Here is an 18,600-nt window from a genome sequence, read left to right as displayed (position 1 = left end):
AATTAACCATGCCCCCTTGGCTAAATTGCAGATTTATGCAATCTATAAGATCATTCTCTATTTTTGAACCTTGTATGAAGAAAAAAGAATATAAATACGAGAAGAATGAATGGTGGGAAGAATAACATTGGATTCATATACACGTTGTGATCCAGAACACTTCAGTTGGTAGATGTGAAGCACTGAACAGCAGTAGCATTCTGTGGGGCACAGCAGTAGGCACTGTAGTAAAAGGCCTCATCACTTACTTGTATCGGGACTAGTTATGCTTCTAACAACACAGTACAGTTTTGTTGCAGATAAGCCTCCAGTAAAGTAGGTGGCTTACCATCCATGCAACAAGCTGATTTTTTTTTAATTTTTTTTTTTGGAGTTAAGGAACAGCAAGCTGATTAATTTAGATTTGTCTGCTAAAGAGGCCAAAACGCTGCCTTCTGTTTGTTTGGAAAGGAATGGTAGTGGATGTGCAGTAATGTTTCCTTTGCTATGTGTAATTTTCATAGGATAGCGTAGTATTTCTTTGCCTCGTGCTTTTAGTCTCTGAAGTAGCGTGGAACCTTGGAAGAGAAGGTCCTTATAGAGTAGTACAGTAGACATGGAAAAGCAGCTGCAAAAACAAGAATGCTGCATCACATTTCTGCATGTACAGGTCTATGTTTCTCTGAGTAGTTTGTTCTTGTTGTCTGCAGTCCTGCTTTTATGGATGAGTATGAGAAGATAGAGGAGCAACTGCAGAAACAATACAGTAGTTACCTAGAAAAATTCCGTAATCTAACCTACTTGGAGCAGCTCCTGGATGATCATCGTCGGACAGAGCAAGAGATGTTTGAGGTAAAACAGTTTGGAAATGCTCATCAAGACTCTCTGTACTGTAGTCCTTGGCCTTATAACAGAAAATGTCATAATACCCCTTTGCCAGAGCAGCCTGTTGCTCGTAGTACCAGCTCCAAATGACTGGCAGTTTACTGATGTGCTGTAAAGTATGATTGGTGTTGGACAAACGTGATAATAGAGCTTTCTATTTTCAGTTAGTGAACTTAAACCAATGTAGTGATACCCCTTTCCAGACTAACTTTTCTTGATTCATTCTTTCTCAATTGATGCCTTTTATTGTGTGGAATATTTTCAGTATTTCTAATCTTCCACTTGCTACATACAGTGTATGTACTAAGAGTTTTAGACAGTTATTTTTGTTGTCTGCCAACAACTGATTTATAAGGGCTTCTTAGCACAAGGCTCTTCAATTTCCTCATAGTTGTTCTCTTCAATGAAAACATAGCAAAAAGTAGCAGTGAAAAAATCAGATATGCTGGAATCCTCTCTCACAAAGACTTCACTTTATTTTGGCAGAAATTCTATTTTCTGTTGACTTACTGAATTGTATCAGTTCAGGGTGATTCTTGATTATCCAACAGGATAGAAAATATGCATCTCTATCTCATCTTACTTCATCCTTTCCTTTCCTTTGGGTGTTTACTGGACTGCAGCACTTTCAGCCAGCCTTTTATTCAGCTTCCTGTAGCTTCATGGTTTACTGATATTATTGGCTTTTCATCCTTCTTGCAATCTTTACCCAGTACATTTTCTGTCTGCGTTGAAAAGAGATGTTTCAGTGAATGATCTCCCCTTGGGCCTTAATCTTGGTGGGTGTGCTATACCTTGTTTCAGTGAAACAGTGCTTCCACTTTCTGGTCTCCTACCTTTCATATGCAGATAGTGTTTTATTTTGTCAACACAACTCACTCTTGTTCTTGGCAGAAGTATGGGAGAGCTGCAAGTAACGTTCCTTGTGTCTGGTCTACAACTGCACATTTTGCTTTTGTCATATCCGTATGAGCCTACTGATTTGGGGAAGAAAAAAAAAAACAACAGTTAAGTCATTTACCCCCAAGTTTAGTTAGAGTAAAATTTTGTGACCTGTGCTTAGGCTAGAAATAAGATAAGGTAACGTTATTGTCCCTCTTTTTCCATGATGTCTCTCTTGAGCTGGTGAGATTGTATCTTTCTAGAAAGCTTTGCAATTCTGTAGAACTGATTGTGTCAAGAAACCTCCCCTTTGAGTATTGTCTGCACTCTTTCTGTGCATCTGAGCTGTACAACATGATGTACAGAGGGCTTCATAACCAGGCTCTCAGTTCTTTTTGCTGTCTAGAGAAAATACAGTAATGCCCATCACCTCTGGGACACAGGAAAAGGATGCTCTATTTTGTTCAGAAGGCTCAAATATTTTACTGCATTATTTGCCTGAGGAGAAAGTCAGTCTGTATTTTAAAAGATAACATGGGCATTTGACAACTTGTTAATTGTTGTGAACCAACTTCCTATTAATCTCCCTTTTTATAAGCTATCTATCTCTGTAGAAACTGTCACGTATTTCTAACCAGTAGCGAGCTTCATATTTTCATGTGTCTTGTTTAATAATACTCTAGTTCTTCCCCATCTCTTTGGAAGAAAAAAACCCTCCTCAATTAAATCATACTCTTGAAATGAAGCCTAAAATCTGATTTATTCTTTTCCCTTCTGTTCAAATGTCATTGAGACTTAATACCAGAGGTAGAAATGATTTGAATTTGACTACCTGGAACTGTTTATAAATTCATGAACAGAAGTTAGTAATGAGTTGGCTTACAGCTCTTGAGAGGATTTTTGTTAAAAGATAATAAGATGAAGGAAAAGCCTTTGCCATTCAGGAATGTTCCTGTGCTTAGAATATGGAGAGCACTTTTTATTTTCCTTCTTCTTTCTGTGAGGTGCCTGGAGAATCCATATAGATTCTTTGGCTTTTAATTTAGTAGGCTAAGCAGATAGTGATATTTCAACATTGTGCAGAATTAAAGAGTATTAAAGGCTGTGAAAAAAAGATGTGTCTTTCTCTGCATACTTCTGTTACTTGTTATACGTGGTACACATTAGCAAACATCAGAACTGGAAACTTCTTAAACGTGTGTTTTATGTTAACATTAAAATAACATCAAGTCTTCTGCATTTGGAATGTGCTCTTGCCATGGTTGAGTGTTCCTAACAATGATCTCAAGCGATCAAGTTACCTTGCTTAAACCATCTGTAAAATGCATTGTGTTAGCTTAAACCAGCAGTTTACCTGTCTAGTTCCATAGCTTGAGCTAAACCCTGAAAAGACCCTGAGACCATTTCATTTCACTTCCCATAGGTTAATGTCTGTTAAATCTTTTCCCGAGGCAATGTTTGAGAATACTGTCCCATTCCTCCCCCCCCCCCCAAAAAAAACACCAACCAAACAAAAAAAAACAAACCACAAAACAAAAAAGACAAACAACAAGGGAGAAAAAAAGGTACCTTTGACAGTTTTTCTTCAGACTGAGGAAAACAGCATGGGGATCAAGAATAGAAAACTAGAGTATCTAAAATACTTAGAATGTTTAAAGAGTGAGGCCCTAAACATCCCTTTGTGGGCAGCAATCCAGCGACTCAAGTAGCGATGACTGCTTTGTTGCAGAAGCTGTTGCTTTGGTAAAAGAAGAGGTTGTGCATCTTTTACAGCCAGATTCTCAGGAGTGCTGGAGTTCAAGCTAGTATATGAAGTCATGAGATGTCAGTGCTTGAAATCAGGCTCCAGGACTTGGTAACTGAAAGAGAATGAAGGATCTGGGTCCTGACTAGGCCAAGAGACTTGCTGGCACACTCCTAGCTCCAAACTGGTGGGAGGGTATTTTTATTTTTAAAAGTGCGGTGTTTAATCCATTTCAGGTTAGTCTCTCACCAAGCTGGAACACCAGGGCATTTTTCTGACTTCTTGTGTGCTTTTCAGGTAGTGTTTCTTCACCTTTGGTATGTGTTGGTGAAGCAAAACAGTGGGTGGTTTTCTTACATGCTTGAAAAAAGGAATTTGCTCCAAACTGATGCTGAATGCTGTCTTAGAGTTTATCATCTCTGTATCACTTTTAGAATCAACAGAGGAAAAATAACTGGGATAATTGCATTTAATCCATTTTAATATGCAGTCTCTTGAACTGTCAAAAATACTGAAAACTGTGTTGATTTTAACTGTGATTTGTCTTTTGTTCCACCAAACAAATCTTAATTATCTTGTGTGGTAGAAGTGAGAGTCAACTCTTTTATCATTGCTGTGTATTTTGTTAAATAGCTTGCTAGGAAAAGCAACAGCAACGTAATTAGATTAATCCAGCACTCTGTGTGCTGTTCAGTACTGAGGGCTGTTTCCTGGATCACTTTCCTTGACTGGTTGCATGTCTTAAAGAGGAATTTTTGTTCTGATTGAGAGACTGTTGCTGAATAACGAGACTAATCTCTAGCGTGCTTAGACTCAAAGCCGTTTTGGTAGCCTGCTGACGTAGCATGGCTAATGACATAGGCCAGAGTGCATTTCCTAATTAGAAAAGTGATTTAAAGATTGTACCCAAGCACACAGATTTAATTAAGTGACATTGAGCAGTGGAAGCACTCCAGCCTTTCCAAACCGCGGTGCTGGTTGTTTGTGTGGATTTTTTGGTTTGTTCTTTCAAGCGGGAAGTGTGCGGCTGCTCGGAGAGCTGTGCTCCGGAGCTCACACCGCTGCGGCCTCGAGCTTCCCGTTCCTTTTTTTTTTTGCCACCCGGTGTCTGTGATAACAGGGAGCAGCGTTTGGAGGACAATTGGCGGTAGTCTCCTGCCAAGCACCGGACTGAGAAATATCCCTCGGTGTTAAAAGGAACTTGAAGGCTTGCTATTGAGTCTCAACTTAAAGAATTGGCAGAACTGAACAGTTAATTGATGATGAAATTACCACCTGCAGAGTGCCTGCCTGTTTGATGTGGAAACCCTTTGAAATGTATGAAAAATACGAAATTATTTGTCTGTTATCAACTCTCGTTTGTGGAAATGTCAGAAGTCCTTACATGACTCCTCTTTTGAGTGAGTTTCTCACATTTATTGACAAACTGTCATGCACTATTTATTATTGGATCCAAGGAATTTAAATAAGGGTATTTTGTCTTTGTGGTTTCCTTAGCCATTTTTTCATTTTCAGTCACCTCTTTTATTCTGTTTCCGTTCTCTTGTGCTGCTCGTGGCACTAATCCATCTTCTCGCATGTCTGCACAGAAGCGGGGATTTATGTGCCGTGTCTTCTGAAAGATTTGTTCTTATTTTTCTACTATGTAAAAAGAGTCGATGCTCTTCATTAATTTTTATCCTATTTTTAAGACAAAATTGGTTCTGATGTTTAGCCATTAAAGTTATTAGAACTTTGGCTGCTGTAAAATTCAAAGTTTCAGGGGTTTTCAGATTGGGGACTGAATTTTTGGACTGTAATAGATGCCTGTCCTTTAAAGGACAGCCCAGGCTAACACAGTTAGAAAGGCATTTTTGAAACTAGTTTGTGTAATGCCAGAATAACGTGGCAATATCCTTTAGCATTTGCTGGCCTTTTTTTTAGACAGAATATACTTATGTTTCTTTTGTGCTTTGCAGAGGGCATGCTTGGAGTGTTTTCTTCAGCTACTTCCTACTGACGTGTTTTAAGACTGCTTTTATGATGGTACTGTGAAATCTCAACTAATAAATGCCATGGAGTGGTGGACATGGAAAAAGATGTTCTAAGCTACTCTGTCATTATCTTTGGTTTGGGATTGCTTAAACCATTTTTCTTTTCACCGTTCTGATATTACTTTCAATAAGCAGTCCATTATGATGAAAGGTTAAGCAAGGGAAAAAAACAAACTGCATCGTGACTTTCTCTTCGTAACCCACCCTACCCAGATAAAATCCTGTCTTCATTTACCTGACGCTTTCCTATCAGAGCTCCATACCTGAAGCAGGTGCTTTATTCTGAACATGTACGTATCAGGGATATCTGAGTTCTGATGCTCTCCAAGATAATCTTTGGTTCTGCTGCTTTGCTTTTTGTCTTTTGCCTTGCACTATCCCTTTGAAATATTAAATCTAGACATTCCCATTGCAGTGTCTGCTTACTGAAATAGCCAGACAGAAGGTTAATATGAAGAGCGTTTGGTTACAGACTTTAATCTTCTAGCTAATGTGCACTTGAATTATGGCTGTTTGGTAACATTTTTATAGGTATCAGGAGAGCACTCCTGGTCCAGCATAGCTAAATTATATTGAATATTAGATGTAAAAGTAAGCACAGGCATCTTAATTGTTGATTGCTTCTGTTCTGGCATTTAGTCCAGTCTACAAGTACGACAGCGATGGTGGGCTGAGACACAGAAATCCCATAATGGAGAAATGTGGAAAAAAAACAGAACAGGAGGAAGGGATCGCATAGGCAGAGAATGAGGGCAATGGAGCATTGGAGGAAAAGACATAGGAAACTGCTGGCCTGAGAAATTACGGTCACACAGTAGGAGAAGATGGTGGAGACAAAGAAAAGGTGGGAGGGCATGTGAAGAGCAAGCTAGAAAAGATGGAGGTTACAGGGAGCTTTTGCTGCACACGTTCTTTCCACTGAAGCAAAAATCTGCAATCCCCTACCAATACCATGGCAACTGGAGCTGGAGTCTCAGAGGTACCTCGAACTGCCCTGAAGTGGTTGTGTGCTCCTGGTGCTTTATTGACACTGTCTCACCTTAAAAACCTTAGCATAAACTTTTTGGGAAATGAAAACAATTGAGATGTATGTTTCCCAGTGCTCAAAGGTCCACGTATTTGTTACGATTCTCTGGACATATGATGTGCCATATGGGCAAACAAGCTTGCATTTGTCTCCTGGATTTGGGGTCATTTGACTCAAGGCTTTGTGTTCCTTTTATTCAACAGACTCTAGAACTTTTTGCAGACTCAGAGATCAAACAACAGTTGATTAAAACCCTAACAATACCACTTAAAACTCACTGTATCTAGTGCACGATAACCCGTAGTTTGGCTTTGGGAGAATAAAACTGTGATATATGAGAAGCCCTAACTGTTTTCTGGTGGCTCAGGAGGTACAAGTACAGAACTGCAACTCTGTATTGAGAACATTTTCACTACACTCGCTAAATTAAAAAGGGAGCCAAGATGAGATTTAAAATATTTCAGTGAGCTAGGGATATGTGGGAAAGCAGGGAGGTTTTTGAATAGGCCAATACGCATCTTGCAATAGAGAAAAAAGCCAAGACTGCTGGGGTTTGGTAAGAGGAGAATGATGCAGGAATGCAGGTCATCTCTGCTCTCACATCAAATTCTGACACAACCTGAAGTGGGATTCATTAAAATAATTGAGGGGGTGGCAGGACTGAAGATGACTTCCCAGAGTGGCTGCTAAATTGTCTTGCGCCTGTTACTGCTGTCAGTTTTTTGGAAGGAGCTACTCAGTACAGGTTCATCATTTAGAGGTTTTTTTCTGAACAACAGCAATGTTCATATTCTGCCCTCAGCAGCCCACGAACTCCTCAGCAGTAGGAGGTGGAGAGGATCCTTGTGCATCTGGGCTTGGTGCTGTGCTGGATACGAACCCCCTGCATAGGCTGCTCCAGGCTAGTTCTTTGCTGCTGCTGCAAACCCGCTGTCATCCTGTTAGATATAAAAATGCTCTGCAGCTGGGGAAGGAAGATGGGGACAGTGTCCACTAAGTACTGCACCGTAGTAATTCGCAGGTAACTTCTCTGTCGTGCCAGCAATTGTTTCCATAAAGCACGAGATGTAACAGCTTGCAGTGATAGCTTAGCTTGGAAATCCATGAATGCTGCTAGAGATCAGAGACTGTGCAGCCTCTTAAGTTCTTAGGTTGTCTTGCTGAATTTCTTCTGCAGTGACCCCGTTCCTGAAGAAACATTAGAGGATAATGGTGTCTTTTGTGTGTTCAGAATGCACTGCCTTTTAGTTTTTAAGTGTTCTCTTATCTGATCTTATTTGGCAAGAAAATAGGATAAGAGGATTGTTCACGTGGCGGTCTTTCTGCCTTCCCTGTATGCCTGAGTTATGCTTTTGAATATTCACAAGTATTTTAAATGAGTGACTTATATAACGGAAATCTAGCTAAGTAAGAGACAAAGCAGAAAACAATCATAGATCACTTGAAGCAACACTGATCAAGTGGATCAAGTTTCTTTTTGTTCCAGCCTTTCCCCCCCCCCCCCGCCAAGATCAACACAAATACAAAAATAATCATTACAAGAAACCTTTTAATAAGTGGTTACAAGCCCAGGAATTGGTTGAAAGAAAAAGCCCAAATAACAGTTATTTGGGGACTGACATAAGTAGGTAATGTTAAAATGATGTGAGCAGCAGAGGCAGGTAGCTATGAAACACTGGCATTTTGATTCACACAAACATGCATAATCTCAATGTGAAAAACAGGTTGTTTTTTATATAATGTTAAACAGTAGAATAATTCTCAGATTTCCAGCTGTGTAGAAACAATTTCTAGTTATGTGAAATATATGAAAATGAAAGACTGTGCAAGTATGAACAGAACAAGAAGCCTTGTGTCAGACACCCACCTAGCACACGGGCTGGTGGTAGGAGATACGGCACCTCCCAGAGTCCTTCCCTTCCTCCTCTGAATGCTCCAGAATGCTGTTGGGGTTCACAGAAGTTGGTTCTGGTGTTGAGATGGATACCAGCACTCTAAATTGGGAGCTGTACCAGTTCAGAAGCATTCCAAGAGGATCAAGCATTGGGATTAAGGAAAGGTAAGAAATGCTAGGGCATCTTTCTGCCCAGGGAGTATGGGTCATATTTGTATTGCCAGGATTCCATATTCATTCTCACTTGGCCTTGTTTCGAGCACAATATAGTCCTGAAATCAACGGGAACCTCCATTTTAAGGCCACTAGATTCTCCGAGGGCCTTCTCTTTTAAATCTGTCGAGCTGTGGAGCTGTGTGCCTTTCTCTTGCTCAAGCTCTGTTGCATCTTTGAGAGGTCAGCCTGTTAAGCAGGGTCTAAATCCCTTTGGCAGTTTTCATTCGCTTGAAATACTTGGTGGTGGCCATCTTTTAACAAGAAACAAGAGTATCATATAGCACATCCTACATCTCAATTTCTTCTCAGCACAAGGAGATTTAAATCAACAGTGCCTGTTTCTTAATCTGCACACTAGGCTGGAATGAAGCTACCCTGAAATGAGGTAAGAGCTTATGTGGTGAAGAACACAGAATTACTGAAAAGTAGAGAAGAATGCGTAAGGTGAAACCTGATGTTTTTGTAGATCAGTGGTTGCCCAGAAATTATTACTTATTTTGTGTTAAAGAATAATAGCCTGATGTATGTGAACAGTCCTAGAAATAGTGTTTGCTATTCCTTTCAACAGAGATTTGTCTGCGCCCTAAGTCTTGTCTACTTTATTCTTCTCTAGCTCATCACAATGAGAAATTTAAAAAAAAAAAAAAAAAAAAAAAAAAAAGACCTTATCTCTGTCTTCTAACTTTGTAGCTAGAGCACTGTCTTAGTGAGCAGGAACTAGGAGCTCAAATATTGTCAGGCAGGAGAAGTTGTAAAACCTAGGTCTCTAAGTCCTGTGCTAGGGTTCTAACAACAGTGCTGTTAAGACAGAGGCTTGCTGGTGCTGCCTCTTAATTTGAGGCTTGACTGGTGGGAATGAAAAAATAAACTGAAGTGTGTGTCAGCCACCTGTAGAAGAGATTCTTTGCTGTAAGAAACATGGGCTGTACTGGAACTAATTGACCTCAAGATGAAAGCAGATTCTGTTGTCAATTCCTGGAACCATTGAGTTCAACAAGAATTATTACCCTGTAATATAATAAATGCTATCCTTGAAAAGAGCAAATGATCCTGGCTCCCCTTGGAATGCTTAAAGGTTTGTGCTACCTTTGACACAGGGAGAGGATAATTCTGCTGTTAGATTTTAGTGGTGATGGGACAGTGACTGCTTGATGGTGGTAAACAAGATACAGCTGTGACTACTAACTTCCAATCAATACTAATTTGGATGATGATTTCTTCACACAGTGCAAACTGACCTCAGGTTTACATTGCGGAATTGTACATTAATTCAAATAAATCATACATCTAACCAATATAGCTTGTAAGCTAGTACAATAAAAATGTAATACATGGAGGGAATGCTCAATGAGCTGTTATTGAGTCATTATAATTCACGTCTTCCACAAAAGCGAATTGGAAAAATAGAGAGGAGCCGTCGTGATGGTAAACTTGCACTAAATCTGATGATGACTACATTTGAGTCGCAGGATAAAGTCCATCCTCTGTGACACAATTTCAGGTAGTAGTGAATTCCTGAGTGTTAGTGCTGATTTGAAGCTTGTATGAAAGCGTTTTAACTGGAAAATTCTGGGCAGAAAATGTTAGTCTGGGATTTCCACCCCCCCCCCCCCCCCCCCCCTTTTTTTTTTCCTCAGTTCTGTTTGGATTCTATCACTCAGCACTAGAGGATGATTTAGAGGCCTGTGATCTCACCCAGTCTCATGATGCATTCTGGCTGCTTCCCTTCCAACCCTTTTCTCTTCTGTCTCTTCCTGATCCTCTTGAGCTATGCCCTGTCGTAGGTGGTCACAGAAATCTTCAGCGACCCAGTGCTGTATTACCTGTAACGTTCTGCTCCCTCAACTCTGATCTGTGGTTCTTGGATGGTTCAGGAGTATTTCTTGTATCCTCTTGGGGCCTTTAACTTCAGGCCTTTAGTCAGCTTTATTGAACCTGGATCTTTATGTGGAAGAGGAAACTAAGCCTAGTATAAGCATGCTAGACTTACCTGTAGGCAGCATCCCTGTGCTTCTTTAACCAACTTGAAAAAAGGCGTTCAAGCTTGTACTTACCCTGGTGAATCATGACATTGCACCATTCCTTGTTTCCATATGGCCCAATTTATGTGAATAATGAGATGGCTCTGGCTGGTGGCACAACAAAGTGTGCTCTGGGAGTAGTGTTGGAAAAGCAGTTCAGCAGAAACATTTGGCATAAATGTCATGTGTGTGTTTTATGAAGGCTTCTCCACATTTATGATGCCTCTTTCCCTTTATTATTGAACGAATGGAGGTAGTCAAGGGAAAATTTACATCAATCTGCAAAGTGACCCATGCTGTATAAAATGCACGCGTAGATGTAGGGGGAAACTGGCTGCCCCAAGAAGTAATGAAAATAGGGTGCATGTGTGCATATAAGAAGAGATCCTGATCAATGAAGCCTCAAAAAGAGGGGAGGGAAGGTCATGAAATAAAGGAAGATTTGAAGCGTCAAGTTCATAGGAGCCAGCATTGACTTCAGAAGTGGCAGAGCTCGTAATGAAGGAGATAAAATTATAGAGAGCTCAACTGCCATCCTTCTCAGGAGCCTTCAGGTAGCTTATGTCAAATTCTTTGAATTGCCATCAATCATAATATATAGCACAAAACAAGTACAGTACAGCAGTGGGGATGACTATCTGGGGTAGTTTGTTGTGTTTTTTTTTGTTTGTTTTTAATAGAAAAATAGTCAAAAGAGGTAAATAACGTTTAAGCCTGCTTCACACTGATCACTGATTCACAGATTAATTCTGGTTGGAGAGGACTTTGTGAGGTCTCCAGCCAAACCTACTGCTCAAAGAAAGGTCAGCTATGGCATCGGACCGCGCTGCTCAAGACTCTATCCATACGGGTCTTGAAAGCCTCCAAGGACAAAGACTGCACGGCCTCCCTGGGCAAGCTGTTCACTGTTTGACCATTTGGATGAAAAACGTAATGTGTATGTGGCAGAGACGGTGGAGTAAGCTGTGCAGAAAGATTTTATCTTGATGCACAGTGCGTCAAGAAACCTGCCACTAGGAGAATAACCAATTTACTTCATAAGGACAAGAGGGGAGAGCTGTAGGGGGAAGCAGAGGTTTACATGAAGCTTAAACGTGGCCCTCCAGTCTATAGGGCAAATCGTGAAACCCAACCAGTAGTGCAAGAGCAAACGCTTACCAAGGTGGAATTTGTCACCCTGAGCTAATTTGCTCTTTCTATTTAGTCCCATCCTTTTGAGTTCCTGAGGGGAAAGCATTAATTTCAAGGTGAGACCTTCATGCACAGTTTGCTTATTCAAGAGGGTGAGTAACTGATCCGCCGAAAGTCTCAGGACACCACCTCTCAACTTCACTTTATGAAGTGTGCTGTTCAGTTTCAATTCCAATTTATCTGTTCCGCGAAAAGTGGTTATTGCAGTGCTTGTGAGTTGGAAGTACTGAAGTCAAAACTGCTCAGTAATTATGGGAGTTTTAGGAAGAAGTATGTGAGAAACATTAAAACAATATAATTTCAAAATGCTTCCTATGGATTATGTTTCATCCTGTTATGTTTAGTGGGTTTTTTGAATGTACTTTACAGGTTGTGGCCTGAGCTTGGTAGCATTAAGAGCTGCTGTGGTGGAATAGCATTAGTGTAGGTAGTTTAGGCTGTAAATCACAGCTTTCTCTCTCTCTGCCTTCTGCTGTTCAGGTGACATCCTGCAAAGGCACAGCCAGGCAGCTTGGTACTGGCTTCACTTCCCCACAGATCCTTGACAGCAGGTTGCCTTCCTAAAGACATTCTCCAAAACGGTCATCATGAGAGCTCATGCTGATATTTTAATACTATGCTATCTTTCCTTTATGATAAATTTAATTACATTAGAAAACATTTTAGTCTTTTTCTCCCTTTTATGATAGCATGAATGGCATTTGGTTAATTGTCATGTGTTTCCTTGTAAAGATAAACGGTTCAAGAAAATTTCAAGTCTTTTTGCATCTTCGGTTGATGGAAGTGCGCTTTGGTAGTGACCTATCAGATCTAATTATTTTGCTAAATGTGGTCGCTGGAGTTTGTCTTGGGGAGGATGCAGTGTTCTCCATGTACTGTGAAGCAGTGAACATGAACGTTTTTGTGATTCTGCCGAGCTCCTTTCAGTACAAAGTTGGTGCTTCACTTGGATAAGTATTATTCTGTCAGCTTTAGTGACTAATACTCTTCTGCCCCATTTATTCAAGTACCTTTAGTGTGTCTATTACAGTACTCCCTGTGAACACTACTTCTACCACAAAAAGCAGCAAAACATAAGGCTAGCAGGATTTAAGACAGGAAAAGAGCAGACTGGAAAGATCAAATCATGTTGTAAAGTAGCGTAAGTTTTGCTGTTTTTTCAAAAAAAAAAAAAAATTATTCTAGATAGATATATCAACGATGGGTATTTGTAATGGCTAGCTGGGACAGAAGAATAGTTTCAAGGTAAACAATTTTCTCTGAAGAAGGACAATGAATCAAATTCATTATTTAAAATAATGACACTGGGAGAAATGAGCTGCTCCCCCTTTTCCACCATCGCTGTAGGGACAGTGTTATGATAACAGTTGGTGAATTTCTGTTGAGTATCAGTTAAGCGTATAAAATACTCTCAAGTATGCTTTATGTGTGTTTCAATAGAAATGATTACTGTAAAAATGGCTGTTAATGATGAGAGGCAATGACTGTTTCAGGACATAAAATTGAGGGAGAAGATGGGAATAATGAGAGCAGGGAGGAGACAGATGGTCCTGTAATAGGGGCTGGTGATTTTCAATTCATTCAGTGTGTGCCCATCCACTGGAAGGATGACCTCTCTTAAAAAAATAAAAATAAAAAATGGCCAGAGGTGGTGATTTTCAGACACGCCTCAGGCCAAAATGGTAGAGGTATACATGTACGTAAAAGTTACCTATTAGTGTGAACTTAGAGTGATCCAGAGAATCTGCTAGGACAAGGTTGTGTTTTCTTTCTGATGCAGAGCTCTGTGTTTGAAGCAGTGACTCGCTTGTTGGAGGCCCCAATCTCCAAAGCACCGTCCTTGATTTAATACCAGGACGGAGGGAGGTTGTGGCTTTTGTGTTCATCAGGAAGCTACCTCCCAGTGATAGCAGTTCACAGGTACTGAGGTGGTGGCATCAAAGGAAAGCAACCTGTCAACCTCTAGATGCAAAGTCTGTCTTCCAGCCAGGGTGCCGGGGACCTGATTTATTGCCAGCTTTAAGCACTGCAAGCCAGCTCCACTGTGGTTCTGTGCTGTTCACCGAGTGCAATACCATGTGGTATGGAGAGGAGTATTTTTTTTTTTTTTTTGACTTTTCAGATTTGGTAGCTTCTATAGGAAAGTGGATTTATCCAATGACTGCAGGTGAGATGGGAAACCAGAGAAACCCAGCTGTGCCCTTGGTTTCTTTGTTGTTTCTTTTACTGAAATGATATGATGTGCTAAGAATATGACTTAAGCAGCTCAAAGTTTGAGGTTAAAATGAACATTAGCTTATGCAGCGTGATCTGTGTTGGCCAGTGCTTTGTCCTCTGATCTGTAACCATAAGCTCTCACCAGGCTCAGCGCCTAATGCGAGGCGATTCAGTGCATTCAAGCTGCTCCTTTGCGGAGAGAGCAGCCCCTCCTCATCCTCCTCTCCCAGCCTGTCTTTTCTGGAGTGCCTGTATCCATCTCTTGCAATGCTCTGAGGCTGCAAACTTTCTCACCGTGGTTCTGTAATCCCAGTGGGTTCAAAGCTCTGCACCTGTGTACCTCTTAATGCCTCCAGTCTCATGCTCTGTGCCATGCGCGTTTGTGTACAGGACTAGAGATGGGCTTCCATGCATTGGTTAATTAATTTGGGGTGAGGTAATTATAAGCAGTTCAGCATGATCAGGAGCATTGTCTTCAGTTCTTATAGAACGGCTCTGGGTAGGTTGGCACCTCATGCTGTTGTGAGCTTCAGCTGTGCGGCCTTGGTGTTGTGTTCCCTATGTTTCTGTTGTACCTAGCAGGCTTCCTCCTGCTAAGAGTGCGGTCACGTTCCCTGCTCAGGCACTGTGCAATTTCTCCTGGTCCTTATATCTCATCACCCCCGCTGAATGAGTGGCAACACTCTATTATGAAAAACAAATCCATTGCATGAGTGTAGCAAGAGCTAATCTCAGCTGCTTTGTTCTCTAACAAAGCAAGAAACAGCTGCTGAGATTAACAGGCAAGGTGAAGATGAGGTGGCTCAATTCATCTTCAAATCGCTTCACTTCAAGTGTACTACAGAGCAGGAGGATTACCAGGATGCTCTAGCAAATCGCCAGGAAAAAAAAAAAAAAAGAAACATTATTTTCTCTTAGTAAGATGAAAAGGTTATACATAGAGAGAGATGTTGAGAAATTTCTGGGATTTGGAGGGTGTCTGAGAGCAGAAGAAATAATGAAGGCAAAAATTGAAATGTTAGCATCTGAACAAAAAGTCAGCTATCTCCAGTTGTTGTCTTGTCATTCTTTCACACTTATCCCCTTCTTATTTTCTTCACTTCTTTCCTTTGCCTTTCTGCTTAGCGGTAACCATATTGTCTGCCAGCTGGCTCCAGGGCACATACTTTTGGTATTCAAAATCCCACTGACATTTTCTCCACGCCTTTCCCAACAAAATTTTGACGTTAACTTTTTTTTTAAAAAAAAAAAAAAAAGCCTTAAATGATTAAATACTGCATCATTTTTAGTTTTATTTTCTTGAGCCTAGATTTGCCACTTTTCATTCTGAAGGGACGTGGAGAAGTCTTCAGTTACATGATTTGAGCAACTCGATTTTATTGTTTAAAACAATGCTCAGCAGCATTAGTTATATCATAAGGGACTGGCTGTCAAGAAATCATGTGGCTTATTCAAATCATGGATCACTTCCCTCAGTCAAACAATGAGCTGGTGGCAGAGCTTGTGTGATCTGGGGGTCAGCTGCTGGAGGATATTCTGTATGGTGGCATATTGGTCTGTTTAAAAACAACCAGAAAAAAACAAACCCAAACAATCTGCCCCGCACCCAGGCCCTGCTCATAGCTATGTATAGTTTGCAAGTGGTTGTAATGGCATGTTTTTTAGCAATGCCTCTCAGAGAAATTATAATTCATATTAAATAAGAAACTGATAAATGAAAAAGCATTTCTTGGGATTTGCTTTCATGTAGCTTTCTGTAAAAGGATTTTCAAAGCCAACTCCCGCTCTCTCTGCTGTAGGAATTGTAGATGACGCTTTACTTGTCTGTAGGGTAGTAAGTTAGATTATAGTAAAACATTCTGCCAAACAGACATGTTTTGTCTCTTTGCTGTTTTTCAAAGGCTTTCATAGCCAGACGTGAGAGGTAAAGCCATTTACTTTGCCAGTTAAAGTAGATGCAGATGCAGGGTATCTGTATTGTGCTCCTTCAGTCCCTGTTCCGTGAAGAACGTACGCCTGTCTCGCAATAGCGTTTGGCCAGCTGGACAGATGGGTAACATTGATGCTGAATTGGACAGTCTTGAAGAAATAAGCACGAAAAAGCTCACAGAAGCAGCCAGCATAAAACTGGAAGCCATCTCTGATTAGCACGGTCTTGTTTTCACCAAGCTGGTGTAAGTCATGTCTGTTAGATAATGTGAAGTCTGGGGAGCGGTGTTTGGGGCGAAGGTGGAGCCCAGTTGGGGCAGAAAATACAGCCTGGTGACTGCAGGCACTGAAAGCAGCAGGGAGAAAGAGGGAAACTGAAGCTACCACTGATGCAGCTGTTTAAAAGTTGACATGATTTAAGATTTCGGCGTTAAAAACAAATGAAGCTGTTGCATTTTTTCACTAATTTAACATGTCTCCTTCAGATTCTTTTAAGTGAGAATGTGACAAAAAAAAACCTGAACCATGGTAAATATAATTCACTTTCTAAATACGTAAATGGCTACTGCTTCTGCCTTCTCCTTTGAAGATCTTGCTTGTTCAGAAGTACTACAGCCAGCACATAATGATGCTGTCCTGGTTCCAACTGGTTTGAGGCTGCCCTTTTGAAACAAATTTGTTTTGCTGCAGTTTTTGGTAAGCTTTTGTAGGACGTAGCCTGGCAGCACAGCTAAATTGATGCAGTGATGGGCTGTTGTTGAAAGGGATGGTGTTGTACAGTCTCAACAGCTCCCTTGGGCTGACTGCAGCGTTTATCTGACCATGCTTGAAGCTATTCAGAAATCTAAACTGTAGAAAAATCAACATTTTTTTTCTGCCAGTGAGCTCTGTGCTGGCTCGCTACGAGGTCAGCTGAGATGCTGCTGCCAGCACAAGGAAGAGGCTACAGGAAAGGGGGAGAAGTCTCAGCTGTATGGTCAAATCATTTTCTTAGACTCCACTTCTCTTATATTTTAAGCACGGGAATCAGCACTGAAGCTGAAAGCAACACTGCTCCCTCTTCTTACCCTCACGGTTTTTCCTGCAACGGCAATGCCCTGTCCTCCATGTGCAAGTTGAGACTTTGTGCAGCATCATGCTGAACTGCACTGGAGAATTTGTCTGGTTTAATTTTATTTTGATGGATTAGTAGTTTTCACCTGGGTTTCTTTTGTGTAGCTGTACAAATGCTTGCACCAGAGTAGGAGTGAAGGAGCAAGTGGCTGAGGGTGCGGGGCAGGTGAGGCTGCTTATTTGATTGAATTTGGATTGCCTTCAGCAGTCTTAACAGATACATGGAATTACACTATTAGGCAATGATTATGTCTATTATTATTTTAATGGTCCGTGAATAGATGTATTTTAAAAATGTTTTCCAGGTTTATGAATTTGTCCCCATGATATCTGGGAAATGTCCTTTCTTTTTCTACCTCCCTGTTGGCCTTTGCCATGTGCACTGCGTAGGCTGCAGCAGTCACAGGGGTTGAGATTCAGGCGGCTGACGGATCCCTTCATTTGCGCCCTTCATCCCAAGGACACAGCAAGTATTGTAAATGTTTGCTGGGGCGGGGAAAGGCTTGTTTAAATCAGTTTCTATACCTTCAGTGACCATCTCTAGGTCTTCTGGCTGGCTGGGAGAAAAGGTGGGAAAAGCAGGTAGCAGCTGAGGCAGTGACCAGAAAATATTGGGACCCACTATTGCAGAGGGAGGTCTTGGAAAGGGGATGTGCTATGGACACCAAAGGAAACACTGGTAGCTAGAACCCTCTGGGTATTTTTCCTCAAGTCCACATTCGTTTTCACATTCATCCATCTTTAAGAAGGCTTTGCTAACACAGAGGAATGTGGAAGGTGGTAATCATTGCAGCGGTTACCCTTCTAAATGGGACTGAGCTGTGCTGGTTTGCCATCGGTGTGTGGACGTGTTGCTGCTCTGGGGAGCTCATTGTATCGTTGCCAGCAGCACAGAGTGAGAGGAGGCAGGTGAGATTTACTGGCCCGCTTACTGCACCGTGTCGTCCTCAGCACCCCTCCATCTTGCCTTTAATCCTTGGTTACGCTCCTCTGTCTCCTGGTCATTTGTTCCTTAGAGAAAGAGCTAATCAAGAAGAGCAGTTTCTTAAACAGGGTAATTAAAATGTTCTGAACCTCCACAAAACAAGTTATTAAAATATTTTTGCCTTTTCCCTTCCTTGTTCTTGCAGGTGAAATTAGCTTCTTCCTGCAGAATACATATCCCTCACCGGTAGTTTTGATTTCTAGGTAGCGTGGCTTCTGCACGATTGCCTTTTGTGTAACACTCCTTGCAATGGCAGTCATCTTCCCATCTCCGAGCAGGAATTGTTTGGTTTCTTCCCAGAACCTTTCGTACATTCCCAGGCAGGTTTGTGAGCCCACGTGGTCCAGCGCTGAGTGCCTGCGCACCCACCAGTGCTCAGCACCTGTGCAGGCACACAGAAAATTCTGGACAGGATGCTTTCATTATAAGGGGGAATATTTCTCTGTGCCTATGGGCTTTCCCCACGGACACCCTGACAATTCCC

The 18,600-nt window shown here is 41.2% G+C and overlaps 1 protein-coding gene across 2 annotated transcripts in view; it reads left to right on the top strand.

Moving 5' to 3' along the window:
- The window catches only part of CLUAP1 (clusterin associated protein 1), a 74,718-nt gene that overhangs the window by 27,611 nt on the left and 28,507 nt on the right, over nucleotides 1-18,600 (top strand). For both annotated transcript variants that reach the window (XM_035549101.2, XM_035549099.2), the window contains exon 8: nucleotides 690-831. In XM_035549101.2, the coding sequence (XP_035404994.1) occupies nucleotides 690-831 (142 nt within the window). The remainder of the gene's footprint in view (nucleotides 1-689; nucleotides 832-18,600) is intronic.

Source organism: Cygnus atratus, chromosome 15 (genome assembly GCF_013377495.2).
Source record: "Cygnus atratus isolate AKBS03 ecotype Queensland, Australia chromosome 15, CAtr_DNAZoo_HiC_assembly, whole genome shotgun sequence".
NCBI classification, from domain to species: Eukaryota; Metazoa; Chordata; class Aves; order Anseriformes; family Anatidae; genus Cygnus; species Cygnus atratus.
The sequence above is the reverse complement of the archived record's forward strand: the minus strand, read 5'-3'. Positions and strand labels throughout refer to the sequence as shown.